The sequence below is a fragment of the Saccopteryx bilineata genome, chromosome 3 (genome assembly GCF_036850765.1).
Source record: "Saccopteryx bilineata isolate mSacBil1 chromosome 3, mSacBil1_pri_phased_curated, whole genome shotgun sequence".
In the NCBI taxonomy this organism is placed as follows: domain Eukaryota; kingdom Metazoa; phylum Chordata; class Mammalia; order Chiroptera; family Emballonuridae; genus Saccopteryx; species Saccopteryx bilineata.
Genome location: NC_089492.1, coordinates 63,788,437 through 63,804,583, shown reverse-complemented (window position 1 = coordinate 63,804,583; position 16,147 = coordinate 63,788,437). Strand labels below are relative to the sequence as shown.

Sequence of the window (16,147 nt, the reverse complement as noted above, 5' to 3'; positions counted from 1 at the left end):
GGAGAGACAGTCAGACAGACTCCCGCATGCGCCCGACCGGGATCCACCCTGCATGCCCACCAGGGGGCGATGCTCTGCCCCTCCGGGGCGTCGCTCTGCCGCGACCAGAGCCACTCTAGCGCCTGGGGCAGAGGCCATGGAGCCATCCCCAGCGCCCGGGCCATCTTTGCTCCAATGGAGCCTTGGCTGCGGGAGGGGAAGAGAGAGACAGAGAGGAAGGAGGGGGGGGTGGAGAAGCAAATGGGCGCTTCTCCTATGTGCCCTGGCCGGGAATCGAACCCGGGTCCCCCGCACGCCAGGCCGACGCTCTATCGCTGAGCCAACCGGCCAGGGCCAAGAGTTAAGTTCTTAATAGCTTATTTCTTGTCCCAAAAACATCACCAAACTTCTAAATAAAGACCCAAACACTTCTAATATTAAACATGGGAATAAATACAAGGTATATATATATATTTAAGAAAGATTGATAAACAAGTAAAATAACTATTTCCCAATCTGCTTATCCCAGTTCATGGTCGAGAGGGCTGAAACCTGTCTCAGCAGCTCAGGAACAGGGCAGAAAGCAACCCTGGCCAGCGTGCTATTCCACTGCAGGGCACACTCACACTCACCTCACTCATAATGGTACAATTGAGACACACATCTTTGGGATGAGTGAAGAACCCAGAGTACCTGGAGGAAATGCATGAAGACATGGGGAGGATGTGCAAACTACACACAGACAATGGCCCTGCTGGGAATTGATTTTTTTTTTCTCATCAATGTTATAACAAAACGATATCATCTGAGGACCTGCCGTACTAAGAACATTAATATACACATAAATCTCACCATCTAGGAGAAATGGACCAATTCCATCTTCAAAGCAGAAACTACATCTCATTCAATATGAAACTGATAAAATAGTCAAATAACTTTATTAAGGAAATTGAACTCATAATTTTAACCCTCTCCCCCAAAAATCTCCAGGCCCAGATGGTTTCACTGGAGAATTCTACCAAATGTTTACAGAACACCAGTTCTACACAAGCTGTTCAGAAAATAGAAAAGGGACACCTTCCAATTCATTTTATGAAGCTAGTATTACCCTGACAACAAAAGCAATAACTATTAAAGGAAAAATTGATAAAGTGGATTTATTGAAGTAAAAAATGTTCTGTGAATGACCCTATTAAATAGATGAAAAGACAAGATACAAAGTGGGAGAAAATATTTACAAACCCCGTATCTGAAAAGGATTCATATCTAGAACAAAGAACTCCTAAGAAAAAAGAGTGACAATACAAATGTGAGTGAGAATGCAAGAAAACCAATCAGCCCCACACTGCTGTTGGGATTGTAAAATGGTACAGCCATTCTGGAAAACTGTCAGTTTCTTCAAGTCTAAACATGCAACTACCTTATGACTCATATGATCCAAAAAATGTATTTAGCACAGAGACATGAAAACTTATGTTCACTCAAAAACCTGTATGCAAATGTTTCTAGCAACTTTATTCCAAAAATGAGAAACAAGCCAGATCTCCATCAGCTGCTGCATGTTAAACAAACTGGTCCCTCCATACCCAGGAATACCGAGTTCCAGTTCAAGATGGCAACATAGGAAGAATAGGAAATCCTGAACTCACCTGCTCCCACGAACACACCAAATCTACTGCTACAAGTGGGATAATTTCTTCTGGAAAATAAACCAAAACCTAGCTGAGCAATGACTATACATCAAAAGAAAAAAAGCACACTGAAGATGGAGCAGCTGAGACACAGTCTTGTCATAAACCCCACCCCAGGCACAGTGGCCTACTCTTGGGAGGGAACTCAAAACTCAGAGCTTTTTCCTGTGGAGCAAAGTCTGAATACATTGGGTACCCCATCATTTAAGACCTGTATCTCAGAGATGAGCACCCAATACATCTAGCCATGAAAACCATCAGGGCTCATATCCAAGAGACCCACAAGGCTCTAGTGATCTGAGAAACAGCTCTCAAAGGTGCTCTCCCGCTGAGGCTCATGACCCAGTGTCTGGCACAGAAGCAGCTGATCCTGCCCAGACTTCATGTAAGAGTCTCATTTGCTAATTTTAAAGCATAAACCTGAGGAGCACGCATCTAACTTACCCATCAAGGGGGCTGCTGGGATAAATTCTGGGGATAGACGCTGGTAGATGCCAACTTTAAGTCCTATCTTTTTTCCTTCAAAACTCTAGGCCTAGAACGCGCCCGATCTCGTCTGATCTCGGAAGCTAGGCAGGGTCGGGCCTGGTTAGTCCTTGGATGGGAAAACTCTAGGCCTTCTGGGGAGGGGGTGGAGGAAAAAGTGTAAAGAGGGACAAATATGGCCAGGGGAATAGCAAGGTTACCAGGAATAATTTGCAGGTTGCCAAGGACTTTGTTTTAAATGTTTTCAAGTCTGACCAAGCACTCTGACATTTAGAAAAAAAAAAAAAGAGGGACAAACAGAAGGTGATTGAAAATGATTTGACTTTGGGTGATGGGTATACAACATAATAAACAGTTCAAATGCTACAGAAATGTTTATCTGAAACCTATGTACTCTTATTGACCAATGTCACCCTGTTAAATTTAATTTCCTTAAAAAAAAAACAAACACACAAATTCTAGGCCTTCGACCCCACTTACCCTCACAGGCACCATCTTTACCCTCTGCCTTGCTCCAGGGCACCAGTATCTTCCAGAAGGGACCTTTCACATGTATCTGCACCCCCAGTTTTTATGTCTGGTGCCCCAATTCTTGTGGCTGCACCCCCAGTTTTTATGTCTGGTGCCCCAATTTTTGTGGCTGCCACTCAGGGGACAACCCTTGATCACGTGGCACTGAATGCAAGGAAGTTTTGCATTCCTGGTTCCCATGGGGTTGTGACAAAGAGACAGTTCTTGGCAGACTACCACCCCCAGAGCACTTGCACAGAGACTGAATTCCCTTGTCTTTCTGAGAAGAGCTGTTTGCTCATCCAGGAGCTTTGGTCTGAGGGGCAGGCTTTAGGTCTGGCACACTTCTAGAGGTCTACACATAGACCCTTAGGGAACAGAGGCCAGTAGATACAGTCTTTGCACTTCTCCTCTGCCTCGCTTCAGCTAATTGGAATCTCATCCAAAAGCTGTGGATACCTTTGCCAGGCACCCTGATTTTTGAGCTGCCACCAGGGGACACTTGCACACCACCTTGCTCTATTGATCAGTGATACTTACATTCACGGGTCCCAAAGGAGTAAAACCAAGGGAGAAAGAGTTCTAAATAGCTACCATTCTCAGGGCATAGCAAGAAGCAACAGCCCCAGGAACTCAATATTTCTGTGAAAAGAGGCCTCTATTAGTTTATCATTGTAGCTGCAGTCTGAAGGGCAGGATTCTAAATGCAATCCTCCTGCTGCTCTCCCTCTGCCACACCCAGAACATCGGGGTCTCTAAGGAGAGCTTTTACAAGTGTCAGCGCTCTGGTTTTTGAGGCTGTGCCCCTTGATTCCCTAACTCTGGAGGCAAGGGAGGCCTGCACTACAGGTCCCACAGGAATGTAGTAATAGCCTGAGAAACAGTTCTAGGCAGGCTATTCCTCCCATCACGTGACAGCAGACTGAAATACACCCCCACGTGTTCTGTGAGAAAGGCCTATATGTGCTTGTCCTGGAGCTCTGACCTGAGTGGCAGACTTCGGGCTGGTCTACAGTGCTCTGATGGGAATGCAGGCTGGAGGCCAGCATCTTTGCACTCCCCCTTTGTCTCACCACAGCTCACCGGTGTCTCCTAGAAAGCTTCCACACTCACCTGAAGCCCCAGTTTCTGTGACTACTACCCAGGGATATTTACAGATTGTCTGGCTTTGGTGGCCAGCAGGGCTTCTACTTGGGGTCCCACAAGATTGTACATAGTTGTCTACTTTAAAAGTGCTGCCTTAGGGTTTGGCCTTAATCTAGGTGCTAAGATCTTCCCCTTTAGAACCCTGACAAATCTTAGCTCACCCTCAACTATTGGGAACTATTAAAAATAAAATAGGTTGCTTGGACAATCACAGAAGTTTGAGGAACAACCAAGGCCTGGCCAGGGTTGAATGAGAAGATTCATCCCCTACACAAGGCCACTCCTTCAACACTGGGAGAGGTGACTGTTTCATCTAATGCACAAAAACCAACACAGAGAGTCAATAAAATGAAAAAATAAAGGACACTATTTGCAGGGGAATTTTACTAAAATACAGATACAGATATAATAATACTATAGTGCAGCGGTTCTCAACCTGTGGGTCGCAACCCCGGCAGGGGTCGAACGACCAAAACACAGGGGTCGCCTAAAGCCATCGGACCCTGTGTTTTGCTTGTTCGACCCCCGCCGGGGTCACGACCCACAGGTTGAGAACCGCTGCTATAGTGCTTAAAAATCTTCCAGGGCTACACAGTGCTTTCAGGAAAAAGTCTATAAATTTTTAGCCTAACATGTATAACCTTTAAACCTCTACCTTGTAATCATCCCGTATAGCTTAACCTTCTCTGCTACTCCCTAGCCTCACTGAGCCATTTGAAGTTCCCTAAACATGTCATGTGGCCTCCTGATTAGTACCTTTAAACATATTGTTCACTTTTCCTAGAATACAGATTTCCTATTTAATTGGCTCCTTCTGACCAACCTCATGACTCAGCTCTAACAACTCCTTCTTGGAGAAGCCTTGCCAAACTCCTCTCATCTATAGCAGCCTTCTGTATTTACTTAGTAGACTTTATAGTATCAGTATCATTGATTTCCTCTAGCACACCAAGTATTCCTAGAAAGCTGAGACCATATATATATATATATATATATATATATATATATATATAATTTTTTTTAACAGACAGTCGGAGAGAGGGACCAATAGGGACAAACAGATAGGAAGGAAGAGAGATGAGAAGCATCAATTCTTAGTTGCAGCACCTTAGTTGTTCATTGATTGTTTTCTCATATATGCCTTGACCAGGGGGCTACAGCAGAGCGAGTGACCAGTGACCTTGGGCTTCAAGCTAGCAACCTGGGGTCATGTCTATGATCCCACGCTCAAGCCAGATGAGCCCACACTCAAACCAGCGACCTCAGGGTTTCGAACCTGGGTCCTCTGTATCCCAGTCCAATGCTCTATCCACTGCGCCACTGCCTGGTCGGGCTGAAACTATATTTTATTTTATCTCTGCATATTTGACGCCTAATAGGAATGAAGAGTTGAGTAACTGTTTATTAGATCGAGGCATAGTAATAATTTATTCAGGTTCTTTCAAATAATTGGGAGTACCTCTCTAACTCTTACATATTACTATTGCCTTTGAATCACAACCCACCTTTACTCAGAATTTTTAGGAATCATTCTCTAGTGATTACACAAACTCCCTAATCCATACTGATTTTTCTACTCCAATAAGACCATTTTAATATTATACTAATGTAAATATATTTATGACAGTTCTTTCTGGTATCTCATATTAGAACTTCTAAAAGGCAAGGAATTCTGTAACTTTTAAAAGATTTTATTCATTTTAGAGAGAAGAGAGAGAGAGAGAGAGAGAAGGAAGGGAGGAGGAGCAGGAAGCATCAACTCCCATATGTGCCTTGACCTGGCAAGACCAGGATTTTGAACTGGTGACCTCAGCATTCATGGTCAATGCTTTCTTTATCCACTGTGCCACCAGAGGTCAGGGTGAATTCTGAAATTCTTCAGTCTAACACTTTCCCAACTAAGTTATTTCAGCAGCTGCTAAAATTCTATAATTCTTACGGACATAGTAGTTATATGTTTCTAGGAACTTTATAAATACTAGCTGCATCTTTAAAATAAACAGTAAAGAAAACTGCTAAAAAAAATAACTCAGTTACTAGAGATCAAATTCAGCTGTTAAAAGGAATATTACACAAAGATAATGACTATATCTCAGCTCTGTAGGCTTCCAGACTAACCTTCGTCTTGTTGAGCATTCTCCTTCTTCCTGGTCTACCCATCCAACGTCGGCAAAAGATGCCACTGAATCCTCTCCGGGATGACTGGGGCTCCATTCTGTGGCAGGGCTGGTAAGCTGTACATTACAAATAGGGGAAGTTTGTCATCTGGCACCAAAATATTAGAATATAACTTTTTAATAACCAAAATAAAAATCATCATGTTTACCCAATAAACATATGGGTAGTTTTTGATATTTCCATGAAAGGTCGCCATGAAAGGGACCATTAGTTATGTCATATGTCACCTAATAATGTATGACAATCCCTGAACTATAATTTAACTTTATTCAATTTTTATTTACAAGTCAAATGAGACTGGTTAAAAAAAAAAAGCTAGTCATCCTAAAACACTAAGAAAATTTTTACATTTTAAGCATTAAAATATCAATTTTCTTGAAGAGATCTAGTTTAAAAAAAAAGTATAGGAACAAGAACAAACAACTGACCAATCTGTGCAAAATCTGGGAATACTTTTACATGGATATTTATAGATATGCTGTTATAATGTTGAAAATACATTTAATTTAAAAATCCTTAAATTTCAAAAAAAATCCTTAAATTTCTTGACTTTCATATAAGAGTACTATATTAATGCCAACCTAGCAGTAGAGCAGAATTCTCTAAGCTTAAATACACAAAGGAAGAAAACATTTTTACAACAAAGAAATAAATACAACAAAGAAAAAGCATGAGTGTTCTGAAATTTACCTTGAAAATCAAGAGAAATATAATTTAATGAATTAAATTTAAGTTATAGTATAATGGCTCAGAGCCAGATGGTCAATGAATAATTAAAAAATAAGATGGAATAAGGTTTAAGCAAAAAATAAATAACATTTTAAATGAAGAAAATAATCTAAAAGGCCAAAGAGATTTACTTAATGTGTACCCATGCTTTGTTTGAACCTTAACATTATCATTGCCAGATCAAGCTTCTGGAAGCTACATTTAAAATACTTCTTCCTCAAATGTAAAACATACCAGGCAAACACATAATGCTAGTAAAGTTATAAATTTAAAATACCTTTATTATGAATAAAATTTTAACATATCAGCTGCTGGTATGTATACCCATTATGTAATATAATTACCTAACACTATCAACTTAATAAAGCAGCATTAGAAAACTGACATTTGGCCCTGACTGGTTTGCTCAGTGATAGAGCATCGGCCTGGCATGCGGATGTCCTGGGTTCGGTTCCCAATCAGGGCAAACAGGAGAAGCCTCCATCTGCTTCTCTACCCTTCCACCCCTCACTTCTCTTTGTCTCTCTTCCCCTCCTCCATCAATGGCTCAATTGGGGTGAGTTGGCCCCAGGCACTGAGGATGGCTCTATGGCCTCTGCCTCAGGTGCTAAGAAGAGCTCGGTTGCTGAGCAATGAAGCAGTACCCCAGATGGGCAGAGCATCACCCCCTAGTGGGCTTATCAGATGGATCTCAGTAGGGGCGCACGCAGGAGTCTATTTCTCTGCCTCCCCTCCTCTCACTGAATAAAAAATTTTAAAAACCTGATATTTTAACAATAACAAACTAAGAACATCAAGTATATAAAATGCCTTACCCCTTTGAGTAGAACGAACGTTCATGTACGTCCTTGTGCCTCCTGACCACCCAGAGGACGATTGATTTATTTTAAAAATGTGTGAAACAACATTAAAAAAAAGGCAAATGTATGTTCTTGTTTCCGTAAATTGATTATCAAACAAACATGATTTTAAGTTACTAAAACTGTAGCCCTGGCTGGTTGGCTCGGTGGTAGAGCGTCGGCCTGGTGTGCAGGAGTCCCGGGTTCGATTCCCGGCCAGGGCACACAGGAGAAGTGCTCATCTGCTTCTCCACCCCTCCCCCTCTCCTTCCTCTCTGTCTCTCTCTTCCCCTCCTGCAGCCAAGGCTCCACTGGAGCAAAGTTGGCCCGGGCACTGGGGATGGCTCTATGGCCTCTGCCTCGGGTGCTAGAATGGTTCTGGATGCAACAGAGCAACGCCCCAGATGAGCAGAGCATTGCCCCCTGGTGGGCATGCCGGGTGGATCCCGGTCGGACGCATGCGGGAGTCTGTCTGATTGCCTCCCCGTTTCCAACTTCAGAAAAATACAAAAAAAAAAAAAAAAAAAAAAAAAAAAAAAGGAAGCAAAATGATAATTAATTAATAACTGCTATGGTGCACATCTAAAACTAATAAAAAATAATACTGGATGTAAAAATGTAATTGAAAAATAAAATTTAAATTTAATAATAAGCACTTAGAAAAGTTAACACATTTTGTGATAGATTTTCATAGTATTTTACAACATAGAGATCAAACATCTCTCAAATTAATATCTGTAATATATATTAAACATGAAAAGTTTATTACAAAAACTTTAAAATTACCAAAAACAGTTCTCTATTACTACATTATAATTTTTATAATTAATTGTATCTGGATATACAATGACTTAAATTTGTTTACAGAAACAAAGTTCATTGATTTTTAAAAAATAATTAAATCTATTTTACAAAATGAATCATGAAAATGATAAAAGTAGTTTTTGCTTTTTTTTTAATGTGAATTTAATCTAGGACTCTAGGTTTTATGATTTTCCAATTTGAGAAGATTTTCTACTCATATAGCTCTATAATAGAATTATTGCTTATAAACAGTATTTGTTTTAAACTACTTTATTAAAATTATATTCTGTTAAGTGTTAACTTTTCATGCAGGAAAACAATGTGATGTTGGCTACATTGTAAGTGACCATACAAGATTACATATCTCTGTGGTCATTACACTGTGACAAGTATGTTATTCATGAAATGATCAGGGTATCACATGAAAGTGTACAAACTGTTGTAAATGGTATTTCCTCATATAAGCTATATTATTATGAAAAAGATGTGGCAATTATAGTAACATAAAATTGTTAGAAATCTAATGTAAAACAGAATTAGTTTAAAATATACTGATGGCTGATTTTAATACACTTGAAAATGGATATAACTTGACCAAAACAATAAATACAAATATTGCCACAAGACACAGTTTTTACAGTGTTAAAATGTCATTAAACATGTAGATATATGCTTCAAAAGCCTACTGAGCTGCCTGACCAGTGGTAGCTCAGTGGATAGAGCATCGACTTGGATGCCAAGGTCGTCATTTTGAGGTTGGGGTCGCCTACATGATCCCAAGGTTGCTGGTTCAGTTGCCAGCTGGATCCCTGGCGAAGGCACACATGAGAAGCCTGCTGAGCTGATAAACCCCATCATCCACTGGTTTGTCCCTGGGGTATATGCTTATGGCTTCTATTCAGATACATTAATAACTAGCAAAGGTTAAAGAAAAAAAAGGCCGTATCAGTTGTTGCTGAAATGTTCACTAAGTAACATAAGCATGGAATGGGAAGGACAACTCAATTAGTAAAGTGCCAGTTAAGATGAAGTCAGTGCAGGCACAGTGGCTGACAATATGGAATTCCTGAAGTACCATTTAGATGCTACTACTGACATGCATGGTGACATGCACAATGGGAAGTTTGAAAAAGAAAAGGCCAACTTACTGAAGGTTCCAGCAAGGTCCTTTTGCTACCATGGCTATTTTTTAGTAGAGGAAAAAAATAAAACAAACCAGTGAAAGAAACAGACTCTTTTTTTAATCAAGGGTATTATAAAATTTAAGTATCCAAATTCCTTTCAGAAAGTGTGGAAAAGCATTTCATTCAGAGCAAAAATTCAGTATTAGTATTACATTTTTATATTTTAAGTAGTTCAACTGAACATTTAATTCAACTTAAATCATCTAAAATTCAATTATATTTCAAGAATTTTACTAAAGTAAGTTCAGATAATTTAAATACTCTATAGTGTAAAACTACACCAAAGAAATTAATTCACTTAATAAAATGAAAATACAAAGTATGTACAAAAGTTGAAATACTTAGAATGAAATATTAAAAGAGGAAACTTTATCATCATGTGACTTGTCATTCCACTAGTACTAGGATGGTCTCTGTTTCTTGCCAAAAAGGCTATAATAGTAAATAGACTCAGACTATTTTATACCATTTGTTTATAGGCAAATACAAAACATGTTTTCTTAAAATCAACACAGTGCAACAATAATCTCTAGCTTTTTTTCTTACAGACTTAATTATTCCTTTTCCTATCATAGTAAGGAAAACTGAAACTAGAATTTCTCTATTTTGATGATGACCTTTAGTGACACTAGCAGGCCAGGGGTAGACCTGTGTAAAGAACACGAATCTGACAGATGAAACAATTAAACATTCTAGCTGGGACTCAGGCATTAATGTTCCTGAATAGCAAAGCTTTCTATTCATAACACTCCTAGAAAGGGGGTTGGGCGGAGGGGGGGAGGAGAAAAGAGGAGAAGGAAAGGGACCAGAGAGAGAAGAGAGTAAAATGTGTGTCTCTCAAAATAACCTAGGAAGGTATGAAACAGTACCCTTGGATCCAACTGTGGTTCCCCAGTTCCAGACTTTCTGTAGTAGTATTTACTCCTGTTGCACTCCTAGACAGTTCAAACACGTTCCATATCAATCAACTGCCCCCACCAAATAAGCCATAAAAATAGCAAAAATGCATTTTCAATTTTATTACTCTAAACTGTACCCTTTACTTTTTGAAGACTACATTTTTAATATTTCTGATAGCTGTATTAAAAAACTAAAAGATACAGTGTAAAACTAGCAGATTTTAAATCCAAGTAACAGTTAAAATACCCACTTTAATTCTGATGTTGAATTTGAAAAGACTCAATATGCTACAAAACTGCCTGGAAGTAAAAGTCTTACTATAAACTAGTCTTTTATCCTCCATAAGTGACCAACATTTCTCTCAGTTTACTGCTCTCCTTATGTTAATCCATCTCTTTTCAAATGCAGCTCCTGTACTAAATCTGTGCTTCAGACGATGTTACTAGGCCAGGGTTCCTGTACTAAATCTAATAGTCTTATTTTGCTCATACACTTTTAAGTGACTAATGACACTGAGAAAGAGAATCCTTCCAAGGAAATGTACTTGACTGTAGTACTTCAGCCTACTGACGGCCAAGGTAGATTTGAGTTGCTACCAAATGCTGGCTTATATTCATGTCCTGTTACATGTTACTAGTACCTGAACACAAATGTTAAAGCAAGTTCTTCTCTAGCTTAAGTAGATAAATAGATAAAAGATTTTAATGGAACTAAGCAAACCAGGAAAAAAAAGTTAAGGTTTTATTAACACAACAGTTATTTGAAGGAAGTTGGCCAATCAGTTATTTGTGTCTAAATGAACTCTATTCTCTCAGAAATTATGTGGGAGAGACTCACTATCACAGATTTATTCATTTTGATTATTTTTTAAAGCCTATAGTTTGATGAAAATGACTCAGACCAGGGGTCGGGAACCTATGGCTCGTGAGCCAGATGCGGCTCTTTTGATGGCTGCATCTGGCTCGCAGACAAATCTTTAATAAAAAAATAATAACGTTAAAAATAGAAAGCATTCTCATGTATTACAATCCATTCATTTCCTACCACTCATGTTCATGGTTGCGGGTGGCTGGAGCCAATCACAGATGTCCTCCGGGACAACACCAAATTTTTATTGGATAATGTGTAATGTACACGGGTCGTTGTATGGCTCTCACGGAATTACATTTTAAAATATGTGGCGTTCATGGCTCTCTCAGCCAAAAAGGTTCCCGACCCCTGCCTTAGACAGTTCTAACCTGTCAATTTCTAATTTGAGGCACAAAGGTTTGGCAGTCAATTTGTAGAGGGAATATAAGCACAACGATGAGTAGCCTGTTAGTCAAACTGAACAAACACGAATTGCTACCACTTACTTAGGAACAGATTTTTTTTTACCTCTCTCTACCAGGAAGAGTAATTTATGATAATAACAGATAAGCTCACAGAGGAAGTTTTGAATTATGAGTTAAGTGTATCTTCCACATTTTACATGCTAATCTATTATTTTAAATTGGTTTAGGTATCTGCTGAACTTTATATTCTTAAATGGATTAAAACATTTTATGTATAACTCTTATATAGAATTAGTGAACAACAAGAACAAAGCTATATGAGGCATGTCAAACACTATAACAGCAGTAAGGAACAAAAAGCCCAAATCAAGAAAATAGTAATTTATCTCCAAGCAAAAGGTAGAGTTGCTCCCGATTTGGTGCTAGAAGTGAATAGTAAGACCTGAGTATTCAAAAGTATTCCTAATTCAGGGTTTGACTATCATCTCATTCAGAGAACCACAATTACCTCTTTGTCTTAACACTGTTGTTACCAAGGCCAATAGTTCCCATAATGAATGCTAAGCTTTAATCCAAAGATGGAAAAACCAACTTACATGGCATGGACAGAGACATCTAAAAATAAACTAGGGGAACACAGTGGCTGTCCAAAGAGGAAGGTGTAATAACTAAAGGAAATAATGTTGGTACCTGAAGCTTCTAAGGAAATACAGGCCTACGTTTGAGGTCACCCAGGAATTAACAAACTCTTGACTTATTACGTGCTTCTAAATCCTCACAAATGTATTCTTAAGAAGGATAAATGTCTTAAAGATTCTGAATAATCAACTTTGCAGAGGAACTAAGATTAGAAAGACTTTACTATGGTTTTTATCCTCTTTTATTTTATTGATAGTGGCATTAATAAGGGAAAAGTTTCAAAAAATACTATTTAAGCTGTTCTGCCTATATTCCCAGTACACACATTAATTCAAAATTTTGATATATACAGTACCTGAAACTGAACTCTTGGACACTGAATTAGAGATAAATTGGTACCAATTTTCCTTACAATACTTCGAGATGAACCATATGGCTTCCCAGACCAAAGTACCTGAGAAAACAGAAAAAAGCAAAAATTTAATTACCTGGCTTATAATGTATAATGCTGTTAATACAAACCACTGGACCATTAATTGCATAACATGCTGACACATTAATTAGAAGATAAGAATGTCTAACTGTTTTGGGAAATGAGCTAACATTTCTCAATTTAGAAATTATTGAAAAATTGTAATTATAAAATATTACTATATTTGAAGTAAAAAGGCTATTTTCATTAGGTTTTCATATTATTCTGCAAAGAAAACACTATTTTACTCTCCTATATTTTTAGCTTTAGAATTTTATATACACATAATTTTTTTTAAAGATTTTATTGATTTTACAGAGAGAGGGGAGAGGAAGGTGGAGTGAAAAGTACTGACTCATAGCTGCTTCATTTTAGTTGTTCATTGCTTGCTTGTTGCATGTGCCATGACCAGGCAAGCCCGCGGTTCTGAACTGGTGATCTCAGTGTTCCAGGTTACGTTCTATTCACTATGCCACCACAGGCCAGGCACACATAAATATTTTAAAAACTATGAACTACTTTTTGTTATAATGGACTTCTCAAAGCAATTCCGAATCTGAATCTGAATTTGTACCATGTAGAGTAATGAATTTTGTTTGCTACACAAAAACACATGGCCGAGGGTGAAGAGGTGCCAAAATTCAGTTGCAGTGCATTTTCTTGTGAGGCCTTGTCCCCAACGCCTTTTTCTTTCTTTTATTTTTTAAAGACTTTATTTATTCATTTTAGACGGGGGGGGGGGGGGGGGGGGGGGAGAGAGAGAGAGAGAGAGAGATAGGAGAGAGAAGGGAGGAGCAGGAAGCATCAACTCCCATATGTGCCTTGACCAGGCAAGCCCAGGGTTTTGAACCGGCGACCTCAGCATTCCAGGTCTTTATCCACTGCGCCACCACAGGTCAGGCCAATGCCTTTTTCTTAATTTACATAAAGGTACTAAATGGGCTAGTGGTGGCCCTAATGAGCCAATTTCCCAGATGAAGTCATAATACACAGAAAACATTAAGCTATGATTAAAACAAAAACAACCCTCCCCCAGAGCAAAAAACAAACAAACAAAAAACCACACATGTAGAATGTTAAACCATTACAAATTGTACCTTGAAACTTCTCCCCAAGTATATGCTCTTTCCTTAAAGAGAAAAACTATCCGTTTTGAGTGCTATACTTGAAAGCCTAGACAGAAGAGGAGGTAAAGAGAGGTAGTATGCTATTAAAAGCAATCTTAAAAGAATAAGATTGATATGACCATTATACTTCATTCATTAAACTTTAACATTCAATTATATCCTAAAGCAAAATATATAGTACCAACTCAGCTAAAAAGTACTCTGAGCAATGTATACTGACCCCTTTATTAAAGTCACTCCATGGAGAGTCTAATTTAAAGAATGAAATTAATATAAACAGTATGACCAAGCAATAAATGTTACTGTAAACAGTGATGCCTCCAACAGATAACTCAAAGTAAACATTTATATCATTGTAAAAGTATGTACAATTCATAGAACGAGCACAGAAGTGATCTGACTTCTTAGATTTTAGCAACCAAATCCAATTTAGGGATAACAGTATAAGTTAAAGTGAGGATCATGGAGGAATATATATAATACTTCTGGCATCTGCCTCAGCTGTCACATAATTTTCTCTTCATCATGTTCAAAGTTTCACTGACTGTTACCTGGGAAGGTTCCTATAACCTATGACTATAGATTGGATACTATAAACAACAAAAACTATAACCCTAGTTTTAGAAATATATAAATTAAAAAGATGGTACAAACTGAAAACTGGTTGGTAGAAAGATAAGAAGACATCAATATTGAAATATAAATATTAAACAAAGGATATATGAAGCAAAGTTACTCGGATGTTTAGAAAGGGATTACCTTTATTTAGTTCAGACACTCAGATTATGTCTATTAATGTTCACATAGAGGATTATCACACGAATAGTGTTAATAACACACGAGGATTAAGAGAAGGAAAAACATCTCACTTAAAGGGCAATGGGAAGCATTCTGGTTTTATCAAGTTAACATAAGAGGTCAAAAATAATATAAAAATAAAATATGGGAAAGTAGTTCTAAAACAGTACTTAAACTTTTTACCTTATACATGGTAGTAGGTCTTGATCTTTTAAAAACAGATCCACAAGGCAATAGTATCTATAGCCTTCAGTCTTTCTCAAGTCTTCCATATAGCGACAAGTCAAAACTCCAGACATAGGAGTAGAACACTATTTATGCATCACAATGTAACAACTACATAGCCTAGAATGAATCTCCTGTTCTTCTATATAGTAAGCAAAGATCTTAACTGGAGATGAAGAGGACAAAAATTTCATAAAGAAAAAGTTAGAAAGGATTTGCCAAGGTCAGGAGCTAATTGTTCTACCGGCTTTAAGCATGCCTTGCTATTCATGCTTCAGGGCTGTTTCAACTATTACCTTCACATCTGCTTTTAATATAAGAAGGAAAGAAAACCAGGTGCCTACCACAGAGAAGATGAACAAAGACTGACTGTTTCCTTATAAGTAAGGAGAGTATTTCATGAAGATGAACAAAGACTGACTGTTTACTTATAAATAAGGAGAGTATTTAATAAATATTAAGTCTTCTTCCCCTTATTTTATAAGTAGCAAAATATACCAAAACGAGGAAGGATTTTAGAATCAGAATTGGGTTCATATTATAGCTCTGCCACTTATTAGTCTGGTAACTTTGATCAAGTCAGTTAAATACTCTGAAACTCTGGTTCTTCATCTGTTAGGAAAAAAAGTGTTCTAATAAACATAATATATGTAAAAGAACTAGGTACAATAAGCCAATCATGATAGTTATTATGGTGGTGCTGATGTATAGAATAAAATACAAAAAACTAATAATCACCAGTTGGCCTAATGGCAAAAACAAATCTCTGATATCAAAGCTTGTACTTTTTATTTTGAGAGAGAGAGAAAGAGAAAGGAAGAGAGAGGAGAGAAAAGAGGGGACGGGAGAGAGAAAAAGGGAGGGGGACAGGAAGGGGAAAGGGAAGAAAGGGGGAGGAGAGAGAAAGGGGGAGGAGAAAAAGGGAGGAGGTAAGGGGGGAGAGGGGGAGAGAGAGTGGGGAGAGAGAGCACACGGGGAGGGAGGGAGATAAACATCCACTCATTGTTCCACTTAGTTGTGTACCCACTGATTGCTTCTCATATGTGCCCTGACTGGGGCTTGAATTTGTGACCTCAGGGTGCCCTTGGGATCAAGCCTGTGGACCCCCTGAGATGACACTATCCACTGCACCACTGGCCAGGGCACTTGCACATTTTTAAATATTT

General features: G+C 38.5%; 1 protein-coding gene across 2 annotated transcripts in view; it reads right to left on the bottom strand.

Moving 5' to 3' along the window:
- The window catches only part of MTFR1 (mitochondrial fission regulator 1), a 74,043-nt gene that overhangs the window by 18,377 nt on the left and 39,519 nt on the right, over positions 1–16,147 (bottom strand). For both annotated transcript variants that reach the window (XM_066266223.1, XM_066266224.1), the window contains 2 exons: positions 12,715–12,813; positions 5,931–6,046 (listed from right to left, as the gene is read on the bottom strand). In XM_066266223.1, the coding sequence (XP_066122320.1) occupies positions 5,931–6,046; positions 12,715–12,813 (215 nt within the window). The remainder of the gene's footprint in view (positions 1–5,930; positions 6,047–12,714; positions 12,814–16,147) is intronic.